The sequence below is a fragment of the Panthera tigris genome, chromosome B1, assembly GCF_018350195.1.
Source record: "Panthera tigris isolate Pti1 chromosome B1, P.tigris_Pti1_mat1.1, whole genome shotgun sequence".
NCBI classification, from domain to species: Eukaryota; Metazoa; Chordata; class Mammalia; order Carnivora; family Felidae; genus Panthera; species Panthera tigris.
The window spans coordinates 28139884-28155793 of record NC_056663.1 but is presented as its reverse complement, the minus strand read 5'-3'; the positions used below and the strand labels follow the sequence as shown (position 1 = coordinate 28155793).

The following is a 15910-nucleotide window of genomic DNA, read 5'->3' as shown; positions in this document are numbered from 1 at the left end:
ATGCTGAAATTCAAAAACTGGATAGAGATACTATACACCAAAATGTTAATGGTGGTTATCTCCAGTGGACCTGGATGACTTTTATTTTCTTCTTTATATTTTCCTGGACTGCTGGAATTTTCCTCTGAGAAGCAGAGGAAACCAAAACTTTCCTCTTATCAGAGTAAACTGGAACTATTTGTTTTTATGAAATATAAAACACAAAAATCTAAGGAAGTTTTTTTTTTTTTAATTAATTTATTTTGAGAGATGCAGAGACAGAGCGAGTAGGGGAGGGGCACAGACAGGGAGAGAATCCCAAGCAGGCTCCTCAGTGTCAGGGTGGAGTCCAATGCAGTGCTTGAACCCATAAAACCGTGAGATCACGATCTGACCCCGAAACCAAGAGTCAGATGCTTAACAGACTGAGACACCCAATGCCCCTACGGAAGTTGCTTTCCATAGCAAAACAGTCTTGCCCTTATCCCTACAGAACACCTGCAACTTTGTCTTTGCCTTCCCTCCCTCTGAACGGCTTGATTAGGTCTTCCTTAGGCATAGTCACTGGCTTTCTAAATGACCCCACTTGTGGAGAGCAGTGTGGGATACACAGCACCTTGTACTTGGAGGCACCTGCATATTTTCAGAGCAGAGCTGGGAACTGAACAGCACTTTCAAACAGCACATGCTGTGTATGCTGCCTTGGAAAATGCAGGTACCCTGGCTCTGTTCCATGGGCACATGGAGCTTCAGATCAAGCCCTGGGTGGCCCCATCCCACAGAGGCAAAAATTAACAGATTTTAGGCTTGTGGAGTGTTGTCCCCAGAAGCAGAAGGGCACGTGCTAGGCATTTTAGAAGTTTTCTGAACTTTCCTAGGATCTTTTCAGACATGAAACAGAAAATTCACTTCCACACAGCCAGGGTCAGTATTGGATGAATGGGAAATTCCAGTGGTATGGCAGAAATCAAGGAAGTGGTCTGATTATTCACCAAGGGATTATGTGCTTACCAGGTATTTAACAAGAGTATCAGTTCAATAGAGCATTTTTCTTTTTTTTTGGCGGGGAGGGGGGTGTGGAGGAGAGGGAAACAGAGGAGTGAGCGGTAGAATTTAACTTTACAATTCCTTGCTCTGCTGGGGATTCTCAAATCTGTGCATCAGAATCACCCAAAGAGTTTTTAAAAATGCAGAGCATAAGTCCTAGACCAGACCCACAGAATCAGAATCCCTGGGGTTGGACTATGGGAATCTGAATTATTGCAAAGTTCTAGAGCCTTTTGATACTTACTCCCTAAAATTAAAGTTGAATGGGTAAAATCTGAGCAAATGCTCTGTACGTATTGGCTGCCTCCACCTTTAAAGCCACTATGATAATACAGTATGCCACAAGCAGTGCAAACAGACCAAGAGCATGGAGTCAACTATATTCCCTATGTATTGTGACAAAACTTATCAAAATAGAATTTAAATATGTGCATTTTATTGTTTCCCTGTCATGCCTCAATAACACCATAATTTTTTAAAGTTCCAAATGAAAAAGCACAAAATAAAAAATCTGTAGCATCTTGATTTTACATGTATTCCTAGGTGCTAGATGCAGAGTATACAAATGCAGAAAAACTACAGTCTCAACTATGAGGAACAGAAGGCACAACATATATGTTCTTACACGCACATATTAAACAGTCACGGAGTAGTCACTCTTGTGAATGGGGCCCTCTTATGTTAATTAATCCTCACAACCCTATGAGTAGGTATAACTATTACTGCCATTTTAGAGATGACACAACAGAGAGAGGTTAAGTAACTAGACCAAAGGTACAAAACTAAAAAGTAACAGGTCAGAATTTAAATCCAGGCTCTATCACTTGATGTGCTAGCCTGTTCGAGCTGCCGTAACACAATACCACAGACTGGGTGGTATGGATTTTCTCACAGTTCTAGAGACTACGAATTCTAAGACTAAGGTGGGGACACATTTGGCTTCTTCTGAGGCCTCTGTAACTTGGCTTGCAGATGGCCTCTTTCTTACTATGTCCTCACCGGCCTTTTCCTCTGTGTGAACACATCCCCAGCGTCTCTTTTTCTTCAAGGAACCCAGTCATATCGAATTAGGGCCCACCCTAATGGCCCCATTTAATCAGGTCTTTAAAGACTTTATCTCCAAGTACACTTGCATCTAGAGCCACTGAGGGTTGGAGTTTCAACATAGGAATTTTGGCAGAACGCAATTCAACCCATAATGCCTGATGACGGTGTAACCTCAAAATTACTGGATCTCCCTAAGGCCTGTTTCTTCAAGTGTCCAATAGTGCTAATGAGAATCCAAGGAGATAATTCATGTGAAATGCTTAGCAGTGTCTGGCACATCATTTTACAGATGAGAACAACACTCAAGAGACGGTGATTTGCCCTGTTTTCGGCTCTAAAGTGGAGTTCTTACCCTATAGAACCCTACTTTCCTGTACAAGCAAATGTATAATCCAGCAGAATTTTATATAATTTATAAAATTTTTGTATCTCTTACTTCTTGCTTTCTCACGGTACTTTTCTTACTTTATTATAAACAAGGGAATAAGTTAAAACTTCATTAGGGAATTATTTCGTTAGTAAAGTATACTACACTTTCCTGGAACCGTATAGGACTTTCATTCATCGTCTCTCCTAATTTACAAAGACAGTTAGCTAGTCACAGTGATGATGCCTCAGAAGATCAATATTTATTTTTAACTATTAAGAAAGAAAAGCAACTCAATGCTTTTTTTAAAAAAAATTAAGATTGTACTTTATGTTTGCCTGGTACTCTACATAGTATATCCATTTAATCCTCAACACAATCTTAGGATCTTGTTTTATTGAGCTCTCCTAACAAGCACGTGAGGAAGGTATTATTCCCATTTATAGCTGAGGGAACAGGAGGAGCAGAGCAAGGTTCAATGTTTTTCTTTAAGGTCACAGAGCTTCACAACGACAGGCAGAACCAGAACTCTTACTGACATCTTTGAGTTTAAGACCAAGGTTCTCCATTTCAGGCCACTATCTGCCTTGGCAAGTACAGTAGCTGGTTTTCTCATTTCCCATTCTCTACACAGAGCAGGTGCTCAGCAAATAAGGCAGTCTGATTTGGGGCAATCTAGACTAAGCTGTAAAAAATCTTTGACGTCCTTTATATGGGCCAAGTTTCCTGACAACTTTGACCACCACCAATCCCTTGGACTAATAGCTCTTTTAAGGAACCAACCAGTCTCCTTCTTCCCCAATATTCAGCACACTGAGTGCTCATTAAAGTTCAACAGGTATCTGAGAAATGAGCGTTCAAGTAAACTGTTGTGTAATAGAATCTTGCATGTTCTTCCTTTAGTGATGACAAAGGGCACTTTTCAGCCACAACTATATAAAAACATCAACAAAAAGAAACATTAAAAAACCTCTCTGTTGGGGCACCTGGATGACTCGGTTAAGCGTCTGACTCTTGATTTCAGCTCAGGTCATGATCTCATGCTTCATGAGCTTGAGCCCCAGGTTGAGCTCCACGCTGACAGTGCAAAACCTTCTTGGGATTCTCTCTTGCGCTCGCCCGCCCTCTCTCTCTCTCTCTCTCGCAAAATAAATAAACAAACAAAAAACCTCTCTCACAGTCTATAACAGAGAAGCCTACAGGGTTTTTCTAGGCCCGCAATTCAAAGATTCCACTGCAGTCTACTCCTAACAGTGGTTGAACTGACCACCACACCTTGAACACCAATTACAGGCACAGTGCAATTGGGAATCACCAGTGAAGAACCACACCATGGTGTTTTTAGTCTACAGCATGCTCTCAGGGAAAACAATTTGGCATATGTGAGAGGGAAGTTCACGATTCCCAGAGGGAATTGCAATGGATGATAAGGTCAATCTGAGTCAGAGTGGAATTGCTGTTCATCAAGGCCCCTATGCTGTAAAAGGGAGCTATATTAAGAGGTATCATGACAACTTTTATTTTCTCAAGAATATACTGGTGTGTGGATTTTTTTTTTTTTTTTTTTTTTAGCTTCAAGTTTGTTTTGCCATAGCAGCCCAGGCAAGTTTTGCCTGTGCCATGGAAACTATCTGACCACTTCTGAGCTGTTCTGGATACAGGGAAGGGAGGTGGGCAGAGCTGGCCAGAGTGGTGTCCTGAACTCCACTTCAAGCTCTCTTTCAACTTCAGAGACTTGTGGATGTCCACTTTTTCACCTCTGTTGCTTCTGTGTACCCTGTCGTGAACTATCACCTCCCTGGCTACCAATTTCACAGAGCTTTTATAAGCAGATTAAAAAAAAAAAAAAAACTGAGGTCCCAGAACAAAAGCATTCAATGAAGAATTGAAAGGGTAAGTATTGCCAGCATTACATTTGCTGTCTGAATTCATCTTTTCAAAGCAGTCTTAGATCTGAAGCAGCAAATTTACTAGAAAACTAAAGAGGTACTCCAGGTTTTCTCTTCTAAATCAAGGTATCTCACAAATACTTTTCCCTGACATCTAAGGAGAGAAGAAATCTCAGAGGGAAATAAAGAGGCATACAAATAGAAAACTCTATAAATGGCCAAACTAAAATACTAATCTATCCACTTATAACTGCAATTAACATTTATTAAATACATGCAATATACAAAAGGTACTGAACTAAATGCTGTAAGGACACAGAATCATTTAAGAAATGTCTGCTCATCTTCCTGTAGTGCATCTGTGCCATAAGATGAAACTTGTTTAGAAAAGGTTTCAGGTTTCCCTAGGACATGGAAGAACAAAACTTTTTCTCTATTATGACTTCTGGCCTCACAGAAAAATTTTAGAACACACTAGGGGGAGAAAACTCTTACCTGTTAGTTTCCACTGACAAGCGGCAGCACTCAAGAGTTACATGGCTACAGAATGACTATAACTTCCATAATAACCTAATTAAATCTGACACACACATGACATGGGGGGGGAGAAAGAAACTCACGTGCCCTTCAATTTCAGTAAGAAAATTTGAAACGTACCGACAAGGAAAGCAGGAGGAAGATCAAGATCATGTGGTTTGGAAAGAAGATCAAGAACGATAGGGCAAAAATATTCCAAATAACAGCAAGTCACTTGGGATTGCTTGAATGCCCTGCCATATTAAATCACATATGGCTACAAAATGAAAGGAAAAGTTAAGGCCTATCTCACGCCTCACTTATGCTACTGATTGAGTTTGAGAAAGAAAATTAAGACAATCTTTTCAAGTTACTCAATCAAAGGCAAAACTGTAGGCTGGCCATTTAAGGGAGTAAGCTCATTAGGTGGGGTAAAACACTTGTTTAGCAATTAGTGTCCTTACCCAATTAATTTACAACAGGAAGCCCTAAATTTCCTTAAATTTATCAGTATTGGTTTGCCAGAACTGACTGTTCCAATATATAAATTCTTTGTGTTTACTTTTCCCTCTGGATTTATGGGCTCAACTGTTCTCAAAAACAGAACTTTTTAATATCTGCTTCTTTCACTTTTAATATTCTACTTTCCCAAGCCACAGAACTGATGTTCTTCAACAAATGAAGTAAAATGCCGAGAACCAACTCTCATATCCAGGGATGGGGGAATAAAGAAGGGTTTATACCCTCAGGCAAACAGAAACACCCTTACAATAAGGTCGAGATGACATTAAGGAAATATACAGCACATCAAATGAAATTTTGTAGTAGTTACAGTTCTCATCCAGCTGAACCACCTTTTAGGGCAGCCAATCATGAACAAGATTCCTGTATTTGGAATTAAGACAGCAAGAATAGACAGCCTCTCCACAGAATTAGAAAATGACACTCAGCCAGCTCTATGTCCTGTGGTGTAATTTCACATGCAGCACACCAACAATTCTTGGTTATTCTTTTTTTTTTTTTTTTAAATGAAAAGTAGATTGACTTACATGGCTCTCTGGCAATGAACTGAGGTACAGTGTTGGGCAGAGGAGTACTGGGGTTTGGAGTCCCTACTAGTTTGTTCTTGGCCATCTTCGTGTTTGCCTTAGCAAACTCTAGTCGTAGTGTTTGCGGAATTTCAGGATCGAAGCGGATGCCCTTTGGAAATAAAGAACAAATGGAAGATGTTTTCATTTCCTTAGAGTCAAACCGGAATGGTGACAAAATAAACACACCAGTAAACCCTGGCCTATCAGGAAAAAAAGGTCAGCAAGAACTCATTCTCACTACTTACACATAATATGTGAAAATCTGTAATACAACATGTCTAGAAAGTCAGGGGAGATTTTGTTTACTTAATTCAAAAATTTAGTTACATGTTTTTTCAACTATTTCTTCTTGAACAAAAACCTTCAGGATCAAGTTTTTGGCTTTTTTTTTCTTCTCCTTAAAGTTTGTTTGTTTTTGAGAGAGAGAGAGAGAGAGAGAGAGAGAGAGAACGAACACAAACGGGGGAGAACCAGAGAGAGGGAGACAGAGGATCCAAAGCAGGGTCTGCACTGCCAGCACAGAGCTCAACGCGAGGCTCGAACTCACGAACCATGAGATCATGACCTGAGCTGAAGTCAGATGCTTAACTGACTGAGCCACCCAGGTGCCCCAGGTTCGAGTTCTAAATATGGACCAGCAAAGTCCTAGTAGAGTTAAAAACCTCAATTAATGGCTACCAATAAGAATAATTAACGTAAAGCTCTGTACAATACTGGAAATCACGGAGACCCAGGCCCTGACAAGTGTTCTGATACTGATGTAAAACAGTATTATCCTTCAATGCCTTAGTTTAATCACCTATAAATAAAGAAAATTCCCCTCCCTTTCTAACTAGAGGGCTTTCATAATGGTGATACATGTAGTACTGAGTTATTAAAACAGAAACTGAGATTAAAGATTTCAATGTAACTAGTATCATTTAATTCCAATTAGCTAATAAATTTATATAAAGCCTTACTGTCTTGAGGTGGTAACATCCCAGTTTTGATTATAGCTGGCTTACTAGCTACATGGCTAGAGACAACAGATTATATGGGCCAAAGAGAGGGTAGTAATTTCAATTACCCTTGACCCTATTATTACAGTTAACCTAAAACAAAACATTCAATAAATCATAAACATTATAAAACACAAGATTTAGGGCAAGATAAATCTCTTTTGAAACCCTCCTACTATTCAAGAATGCCTCTGTTACTAATCATAACAAATAATCTCCTATCTATTTTCCAGTGCTATGCATTCTGGATCCCAACAACAGTAACAAAAAGATATCCCAGTATAGTATATAAATGTGCATCCAAAACAGGCTCAGGTCCCACATCTGTCTGCATGGTATGCCCTGGAAAGGGGGTGTATTTCTGAAAATGAGTATCCTAAGAACACAGGTTTTCCATTTAGTGTACATGTGAGCTTGTGGGTCCCAAAGGCCCCTTTCTACATAATTAGCTTGACAAAAGAGCAATTTCCACAAGAAATTAGTAAGAATCTTTGACTCTGTAGACCAGGATGAACAACTCTGAGCTTTACAGGTTCAGCTCCAAAGATGAGACAAAGAGCCTGTGACTGGACAGTTAACTGCAGTAAGAGAAATAAGGGGGGAGGAAAAAAGAGAGCTCCTCAGGGAGATACAACAAAAGCCACAGAGCCCTGACCTACAGACATCCTGGAGTGGGTGGAATTTCTTTGTGAGCCTGATTTGTCCATTCTCTGAGAAGAAACCAACTGAAGGTAGCAACAGGGGTGGGCGGGAAGAGAAGGAATCCACTCTGTACAGCCCTAACCAACAACAAAAAGCAAAAAGGGGGGGTGCCAGTTGTAAGAAAGGTAAAAAGAAATTCTTTCCCTAACAGTTCTGTTTTTATTTCATTTTAACTTAGGAAACCTCAGTATTATCTTGCCAAACACATAAATGAGGAAAAAGAGTAAGGCCACATTCTGAAGCAGAGTTTGCTTTCACCCGTTTCCACGTAAGAGCATTTCACTCTATCAAAACTAGTATCACAACAGAATAAATATTTCCAAATATGGACCCAAAGAGCTGTGGTCTTTGCTGAGACAAGTGCAGTCCCTGGCTAACGGTATGCTGTGCCTATTTACACAACACCCCATCCGCTACACATAGTAGCAATCTGCCAATCTGCCATCAATTTCAGGGTGTCCTCCCTGGCACTCCACTCCACCAACCTTCCCGTGAAGAAGGATTTTTTTTTTTTTTAAGCCAACTTTTATTGTACTTGCTGCTTCCCGAAGAAGGAACTTTCCTAAACCTGAGCACTGTGGTCCAGGCCATTGTAGCACAAGAAGAGCATCCTGGGACCTCTCAACGGTCCTCTGGAACTTCTAGCCTCAGATAATGAGGCTGCACATCTGAATTCCATGCCTCAGCTCTTCCACTGGTGCTCCAGAGTCAACAGAGGCTCTGCACAACATGCTTGCCTTTTACACCGCTTGGACTGATGGCTCGTGTCCTAAAACATGCTGAATTAAGCCTCCCCAACTCCCTCTTCATACCCCTCCTCTCTGCGAGCTAAAATAACACCACCATCATGTTCCAAATCAAAGTTCCAACTCCTTATTTAAAAAAAAAAAAAAAAAAAAAAAAAAAAAAGGCAAGCTCAGAAGTTAAAATGACCTAATTTGTTTGGCAGCTTATTCAGAGGCCGGAGGCTTAGAATACAAGCCACATTCCTCTAACATCTTTAGCAGCAATACCATATTTGGTAATCAATATCCTGCTCGGCTCAGTTTCTATCCAGAGGGATCAGCCAAGCCAAAAACATTTTAAATGTTAAAGGATGATGGGGGGTTGTGGGGGTGGGCAGGGGTAGGGAGAGCATGGAAATGGAAGGAAACAGGGGAGAAAGATAAAAAAAGAAGAAGATAGATAAGGAGACCTGAAAAAATAAAAACACCTTGTGCTTTTAATTAAAGCCTAATAAGATTATTCTCTGGCCAGAGTGATTTCACATTAAATGCTGTAGGTGAAGATTACTGCCAAGTCAAGAGGGGACTCGGTGCCTTTCAAAATCAACTTTTTCCTTTCTTGCCTATAATCTGCCAAAACTCTTCTCATAACGAAGAAAAATCTTCTTCTTACACCTGTAAATGGTATCTTATTTACATGGTCACCAGAAGAAAGAGTTTCTGGATAGCAATAGGGTATCAATTTGAGAATAAAGCTACTCAGAAGCCACCCAATCTGATGGACTACACAGACAGCCAAAAATCTCTTCAAGGACAGTGACCAAACCAACACAGGTTCACCATGAACTACAAAGGTTGAAATCCCTACCTAGGAGGTACAAAGACAGTGCTGACAAATAACATATCCTTAAGAGTCTCGTATTCTTAAGAGTCTACCAGGGCAGTTTCAAATCCTATACTTTGGTGTCCCAGACCGAATGTTGAGGTCCTGCCAGGATTCATATATTGAGGTCCTAACCCCCAATGTGATGGTATTGGGAAGTAGGGTCTTGGGAGGTAATTAAGTTTAGAGAAGATCTTAAGAGTGGGCCCCTAAGATGGGGTCAGTAGTATACCCTTAGAAGAGGAGGAAGATACACCAGAGATCTGTCTCCAAAAGCACACACCAAATAAAGGCCACACAAGTACACACACAGTGAGAACTACAACCAAGGAAGAGGATTCTCACCAGATACAGAATCTGCTGGTTAACATGATCTTGGATGTTCTAGCCTCCAGAACTGAGAGAATTAAATGTCTGTTGTTTAAACCATCCCAGTCTATGGTATTTTGTTATGGCAGCCCCAGCTAGTCTTGCTAACATGCTAACAGTTTTCTTTCCTGTGCCATAGTTTCTATATTCTTTCTGAACACTCTGTGGCCTCATATAGATAAATTTCCCCTTTCCCATCAGCCAATCTCCAATTCCACCTTTTCCATCATCACAGGTGATTCAACCCACAGGAACAGTCTTCTTCAACTGGTGTATGGCCTGGTATTTGATCACTAGAAGTCCTAAGAATTCAATCTCAAAAGCTACAGAGAGCAATTAGCAACTCCTAAAGAAAATTCAGATTCTGCATTTACACACTGTAATGCTTTAAATTCAAACTCAGTTATTGCATTCAGGACTATGTTGAAGGAATTATTTTAAAATACCCTTTCCCTCTTTCTCTTAAATGTAAATAAAACTTAACTATTTGTAAACAAAAGTTAAAAGGTTTTTCTGAATTGTGGGCTTAAACCTCCCAATGCAAATTTGTGTTTCCTATTTAAATTGGATTAAGATTATAAGCAAATCAGAGAGCTTAAAAATGTCATTTATTGCTCAAAAACTCTATCAAAGCCCATAATCCTAAAAGGATAAGGAAAAGGCTAGTATATAATACACAGAAGGAAATGGGCAAGGTGAAGTTACCAAATCCTGAAGACTCAAGCCTCTAGGGATAAAGAGAGTCACTGTTAAATGAATTTCTAGGTCTTCCAGTGACTTGAAGACAAAATGGAGAAAATATTAATTGAATATGCACAAAGCCCACATCCTAAGTAGCTCCCCTATTTCTCTAGCTATTGTGATACTGGCTTCTTGTGTATACTGCCTGGTACTGGAATGATTTATTGGCTGCAAATCATGGATTTGGGACCATATAGGTACAACATCTTCCAACTCCTTAGTACTGTCACTGGTCTTGGACTAACGTTATCCCACATGAGTGAGGATAAAGGTTAGGAGTTTAGGGGCGTGTGGGTGGCTCAGTCAGTTAAGTGTCTTACTCTTGGTTTCAGCTCAGATCATGATCTCACAGTTCGTGAGTTCAAGCACTGCGGCGGGCTCTGTGCTAACAGTACAGAGCCTGCTTGGGATTCTCTCTCTCCTCTCTCTGCCCTCCACCTCTCAAATTAATAAACTTTAATTTAAAAAAGAAAAGGTAGGATGTATTCACTAAATAACGGGAAGAAAGAGGAAAAGAGCGATTCTAGAATGATTAGGCTATCCTTAGAGAGACCTTCCTTCATATATGCAATGTGTGGTCCTTGATAGAACGAAACAGATGTAAAAGACCTTTTGTGGAAAAATGGAGAAAACCAAATACAGAATGGGCATAGGTGGTATTTAGGAATTGTCAATATGTGATATTACAGTAACTTAGGAAAATGTCTCTAGCTTTTAGTACTAAAATACAAAGACTATAATGACAAAATGTAATGATCCAACATGCATTTACTTAGAAACACTTAGGAAAACAAGATGAAGGAAATGTGGCAAAATGGTAAGTTGGTAAATTCTGGTGATGGGTTAAGAGATGTTCATTACTATATTCTTTACCTTTTGGTATGCTTAAAGTTTCATGATAAAGAGTAAAAAACAAAACAAAACAAAACAAAATTTGACCAAGCACATAAACCTTGTTATGTGTGAGACAAAAGAATAAATGAAATTAAGTTTCTACCTTGAGGGAGTTCAGAGGTCACACTCTGGTGGTGGAGCTGTATAGGTAAACTAATGGTTAAACAGATAAACACAATGTCTACGGCCTTGTGAGAAACACAGCCAAGGCAGAAAGTGACTGGGGAACAGGGGAGGCAAAGGCATCATAGAGGAAGTGATAGAAGAGCAGAAATTTACCAGGTGGCAGTCCAGGAAAGGGCTCAGCAAAGTTGTGTGTGACAGGATGTAGAGAAGGGTTGAGTATGTGCATGTACATGCATGCGCGGCAGGGAGATAAATGACTGTACAAGCAGGCTAGGGTGAGACCACAGGACCTTTTGTGCCATGAGGAAGAACTCTGGAATATGAGCATAGCCGAGATGCTAAAATTTTTTAAACTGAGTAACTAATACAATGAGATTTAGTAGATCCATGATTCTCAAATGTTAGCATGACTCAGAATCATCTAGTTGACTTCCTAACAACAGAGTCTCACACCTCCAGAGTTTGATTCAATAGGTTTAGGATGGGACCTGAGAATCTGCATTTCTAACAAGTTCCCAAGCTGATGCTAATGCTGCTTGTATAGGACTATTTGAGAATCACTGTAGTGGAGGGTAACTCCAGTAGTGAAAGGGCAGCTGAAGTGAAAGCAGACACTGGAACAGACCAGACATGAAGCAGTTAGAACAGACCTGGAAAGAGAGGGTCTCTGGGATGGCTGCTTGGCTTGCTGGTCCTTCTCTGGGAGGGCACCCAGAGGCCAATGTCTGCTGAGCCCTTACATCCTTAGCAACAGCTCTGACTATTCAAGGGACAGATGCTGTCCAAAGTGACCATATGTGTTTTTTTCTTCTGAGGATTTCAACCTTACATATTAGAAACATAGAAAATGGAGGTGGGCTGGCGTTAAGTCACCATAACGGTCTCTTCCTCCAGAAAAAGTCTCCAAATTCCCGTCACTGAGTGAGGTCTTCAGAGCCCTCCTGATGCCTGACAGAGTCTTATTTGGTACAACCTTCAAATCTGTAAGCTACCAGCTATCCCAGTATCTTTACAAATAGTACTATTAAAGTAAGTCAGTTTGTCAGTTCTTGACGAAGAGTTTAAGGGACAATGAAAACACTCATTATTTAGAAAAAATACTGGTAAATAATGAGGCAAATCTGTATGTACGTGTATACACACACACACACACACACACACACACACACACACACACACACACACAGATGTCCAGAGCAACAGAAGGTTAAAAAAAAAAAAAAAAAAAAGATTGTCAACAATGTTTAATGGATCTGGGGGTGGGGAGAGGAGATTATATATTTGTATGTGAACACTTTATCTGTGTAAGCCCATGAATGTTCATGGTGAAACCAACTAACCTGTTAATAGTGGTAACTCTGGTGGTGACAGCGGGAAGAAAACATCTGTTTTGTACTGTAAGTTTCTTACAAATACGTTTAAAGTTATACATCTGATAGATTAAAAAGAAGAAAGGAAGAGAGCTCACAGAAGGGATTTTCCAGGGAGTGCTACAAGAGGCAGAGCAGAACCAATACAAGACATCCTAGCACACAGCACTCAACCAGCTATATTAGTGTGTTATTTTTTTAAAAATATTTTCAAGTAACTTCAGATTTATAGAAAAGTTGCAGATGTAGTACAAAGAATTCCCATATGCTCTTTGCCTAGATTTCCTCCACATAATTTTGTTTCCTCCCTGAACTGTAGAAGAGTAAATTGAAGCACGATGCCCCTTTACCCTTTACAGTTAGATTTCCCAAAAGCAAAGATTATCTGTTTTCCTGATCCAGGATCTAGTCCAGAATCATACACAGCATTTAGCGGTCATCTCTTTAACTCTCCTGGAATATCTTCCTTTGTCCTTGTCTTCTGAGACCTTGACTTTTTTTTTTTTTTTTTTAGGAGTACAGGCTATTTTGTTGAATGTCCCTCAATTTGGGCTTATCTGATTTGTTTCTTGATTAGATTCAGGTTATGCATTTTTGGCAGGAATATCACAGAAGAGATGTGTCATTCTCAGTGCACCATATCAGGAGGTACATGATGTCATTTTTGTCCCATTACTAGTGATAACTCTGATCACTTGCCAAGTTTCTCCACTAGTAAGGTTACTTTTTTTTTTTTTTTATAAAGATCTCATAGGGAGATACTTGAGACTATATAAATATCAGGTTTCTATTAAACTTTCACCTACTAGTTTTAACATCTATTGAAAACTCTTACCTGGGGCAATCATTACTATTGCAGTTGCCAAATGGTGATTTGCTAATCTCATCATTCCTTCAATATTTATTTTATACTCTAAGGAAAAGCTCTTATGCTCCATTTATTATTCATTCATTTATTTGTTCACTCATATCAGTACTGATTCATAGCTTATTTGATTTTATAATTTATAATTACTATTTGTTTTGGTACTCAGATTGTCCCAGATTTGTATGTACGTACACATACTCACACACACAATTTTCACATCTGTATCTATTTCTCTACATCTATTCAGATATATTAAAAAGACAAGTTTGTACTGACAGCACCAATCCCAACCTAACACCACTGGGTTAATTCTAGTCTTCCCTTTCCATATTTCTAACTCCTCCACTGCATCCTAGAGAGATTATCCACTATACATTTACTTATTTGCTCAATACAGGAAGGCACACTAAGTATTGTCAGAATTGCTATAATAGTATTAACATAAAAACAAACCTGTTATAACTAAAGTTCAATATTTACAGTTCTTTTTGACCTTTAGTCTAAAAGTATATGGCCAGTACGTATATTCAAGAATTATTTGGGTAAGTTCTCTCCATTCCCTCCCACCTTCAGTGTGATTATATTACTCATCTGAAATACAGTCAGATTCACTTATTTTGGTATTTTATTTTATCTATGTATTCATAGCAGGTTAACTGTTTTTACCACTTAAGTTAAAGTTGATTCAACAACCCACTCATCAATTTTATATATGCAGGCCAAAAAGCAGAGGACCTAGCATTTTAACATCCCCCTGCCACCTGTTATGACTTCCTGATATACTGAACCTTTAAAAGAAAGCATTTAAATAACCAAACATTTCTAATTAAATTTATTGTAGTTAATTTTTAGTTTTCAACTTCTAACTGAAATATGTTGAATGTTTTTAAAAGGGGGCAAGAGAAAGGAAGGGTAAAGATAACTGGAGCTAAAATTGCTGTAATCAACACCGCTGCTTTTATAAAAGGTCGGTGAAGTTCATGGCCTGAAGCCGGGGGAGGGAACATTCTCAAGGCTGAACTGTGTTCAATGCCTGGTTTCTCCTGGTGAGTCGCAGCCTGAAAGCCTTTACAAAGTCCCAATACAGACAAATTCATCAAGTGTTTTAAGATTATTCCATTCAGTGAATGATATGAAAACCACTGGCAAGTAACAGGCCCCCTCTACCACTCATTCCATGGTCAGTGGATGCTGCTCTCCTCTGGAGGACAGTCACAAGTAACCCAGTTATTTAAAAAAAAAAAAAAAAAAAAAAGGTCATTTCCTATCAGAATCTCCTAGGCATTTCACATATACCCCTTTCAGACCAAGTAATCCAGTGGATCGGATCGGATCTGTATTGGATGTATTAGATCAGATAAAACATCTTTGTGTTTTTGGTTTTTTTTTGGTCAAAGACAACTAATAAAGTAGCAACAATTTAGTAAGATTCAACTTCATATGCTCAAAAGAGATTCCTGTTTGATTCTAGTAAGTTTTTTACTGCTCCTTTCTCCACACCCAACTCCAAATGAAGACCCACTTCTGCTCTAAAGGAATGTGGGGCATCAAGAAAACCCTGCCCAGCCAGGCGTCTGTGTGGAAAAGGAGAAACAAATGCCTGTTAAGTTACAGGTTTTAACCAATTCATTCAGACTTGCTAATACAGAAGGAGAATAATCTGTCACCAGAAACTATACATACAATAAAACCTCAGTGCCTAAAAATCCATTTTCTTTTGTAACAATCTGCTCAGTTCTTCCATAGCCTTGAGAAACTTCTGACCTTCACAAACGAAGTCAGTGAAACCCCCATCTTGTGTCCAGGAAATAAGAAACCAGAGGAAAGGAGCTCAAATTAAGGTCAAACTTAGTAGTTACCGCTCTCTGACCTCATAATCTAATCTCGGTACCTGGATCTTGTCGTCTTCTCCCCACTCCACACCTCCCTCCTTATCTTGGTTTCTGGTACCAAACCACAGATCTGAGAGCTGGAGTTCTGATGTTCCTCTTCAGGTTTACCCAAGCAGTGACCCCAATAAATCTTCAGAGCTACGTCATAACCTGCTGTAATAAACTCTGAGACTCAGAGCTCCACCAGGTGGTAGCTGATCTACCTGGTCTCCACTGCTGGCCATCCTCACTGAGCCTCAGTTATACCTCTTTATGCTTTCATTTCTCTTTTTGAAGGTAATGATTATTATACCACAAGCCAGAGGAAATCTGTATGGTGGGACCAGGGCATGGGGTGGTGGGGATGGCGGGGGGCATGGGGAGGGGGGGATTGAGTTCCTTCGAAATTTTCAAGATCAAACAGAGA

At 39.6% G+C, this 15910-nt stretch overlaps 1 protein-coding gene across 6 annotated transcripts in view; it reads right to left on the bottom strand.

Moving 5' to 3' along the window:
• RBPMS (RNA binding protein, mRNA processing factor) overlaps positions 1-15910 on the bottom strand; it is a 166694-nt gene that overhangs the window by 51589 nt on the left and 99195 nt on the right. For all 6 annotated transcript variants that reach the window (XM_042983131.1, XM_042983127.1, XM_042983128.1 and 3 more), the window contains one exon: positions 5895-6045. In XM_042983131.1, coding sequence (XP_042839065.1) covers positions 5895-6045 — 151 coding nt within the window. The remainder of the gene's footprint in view (positions 1-5894; positions 6046-15910) is intronic.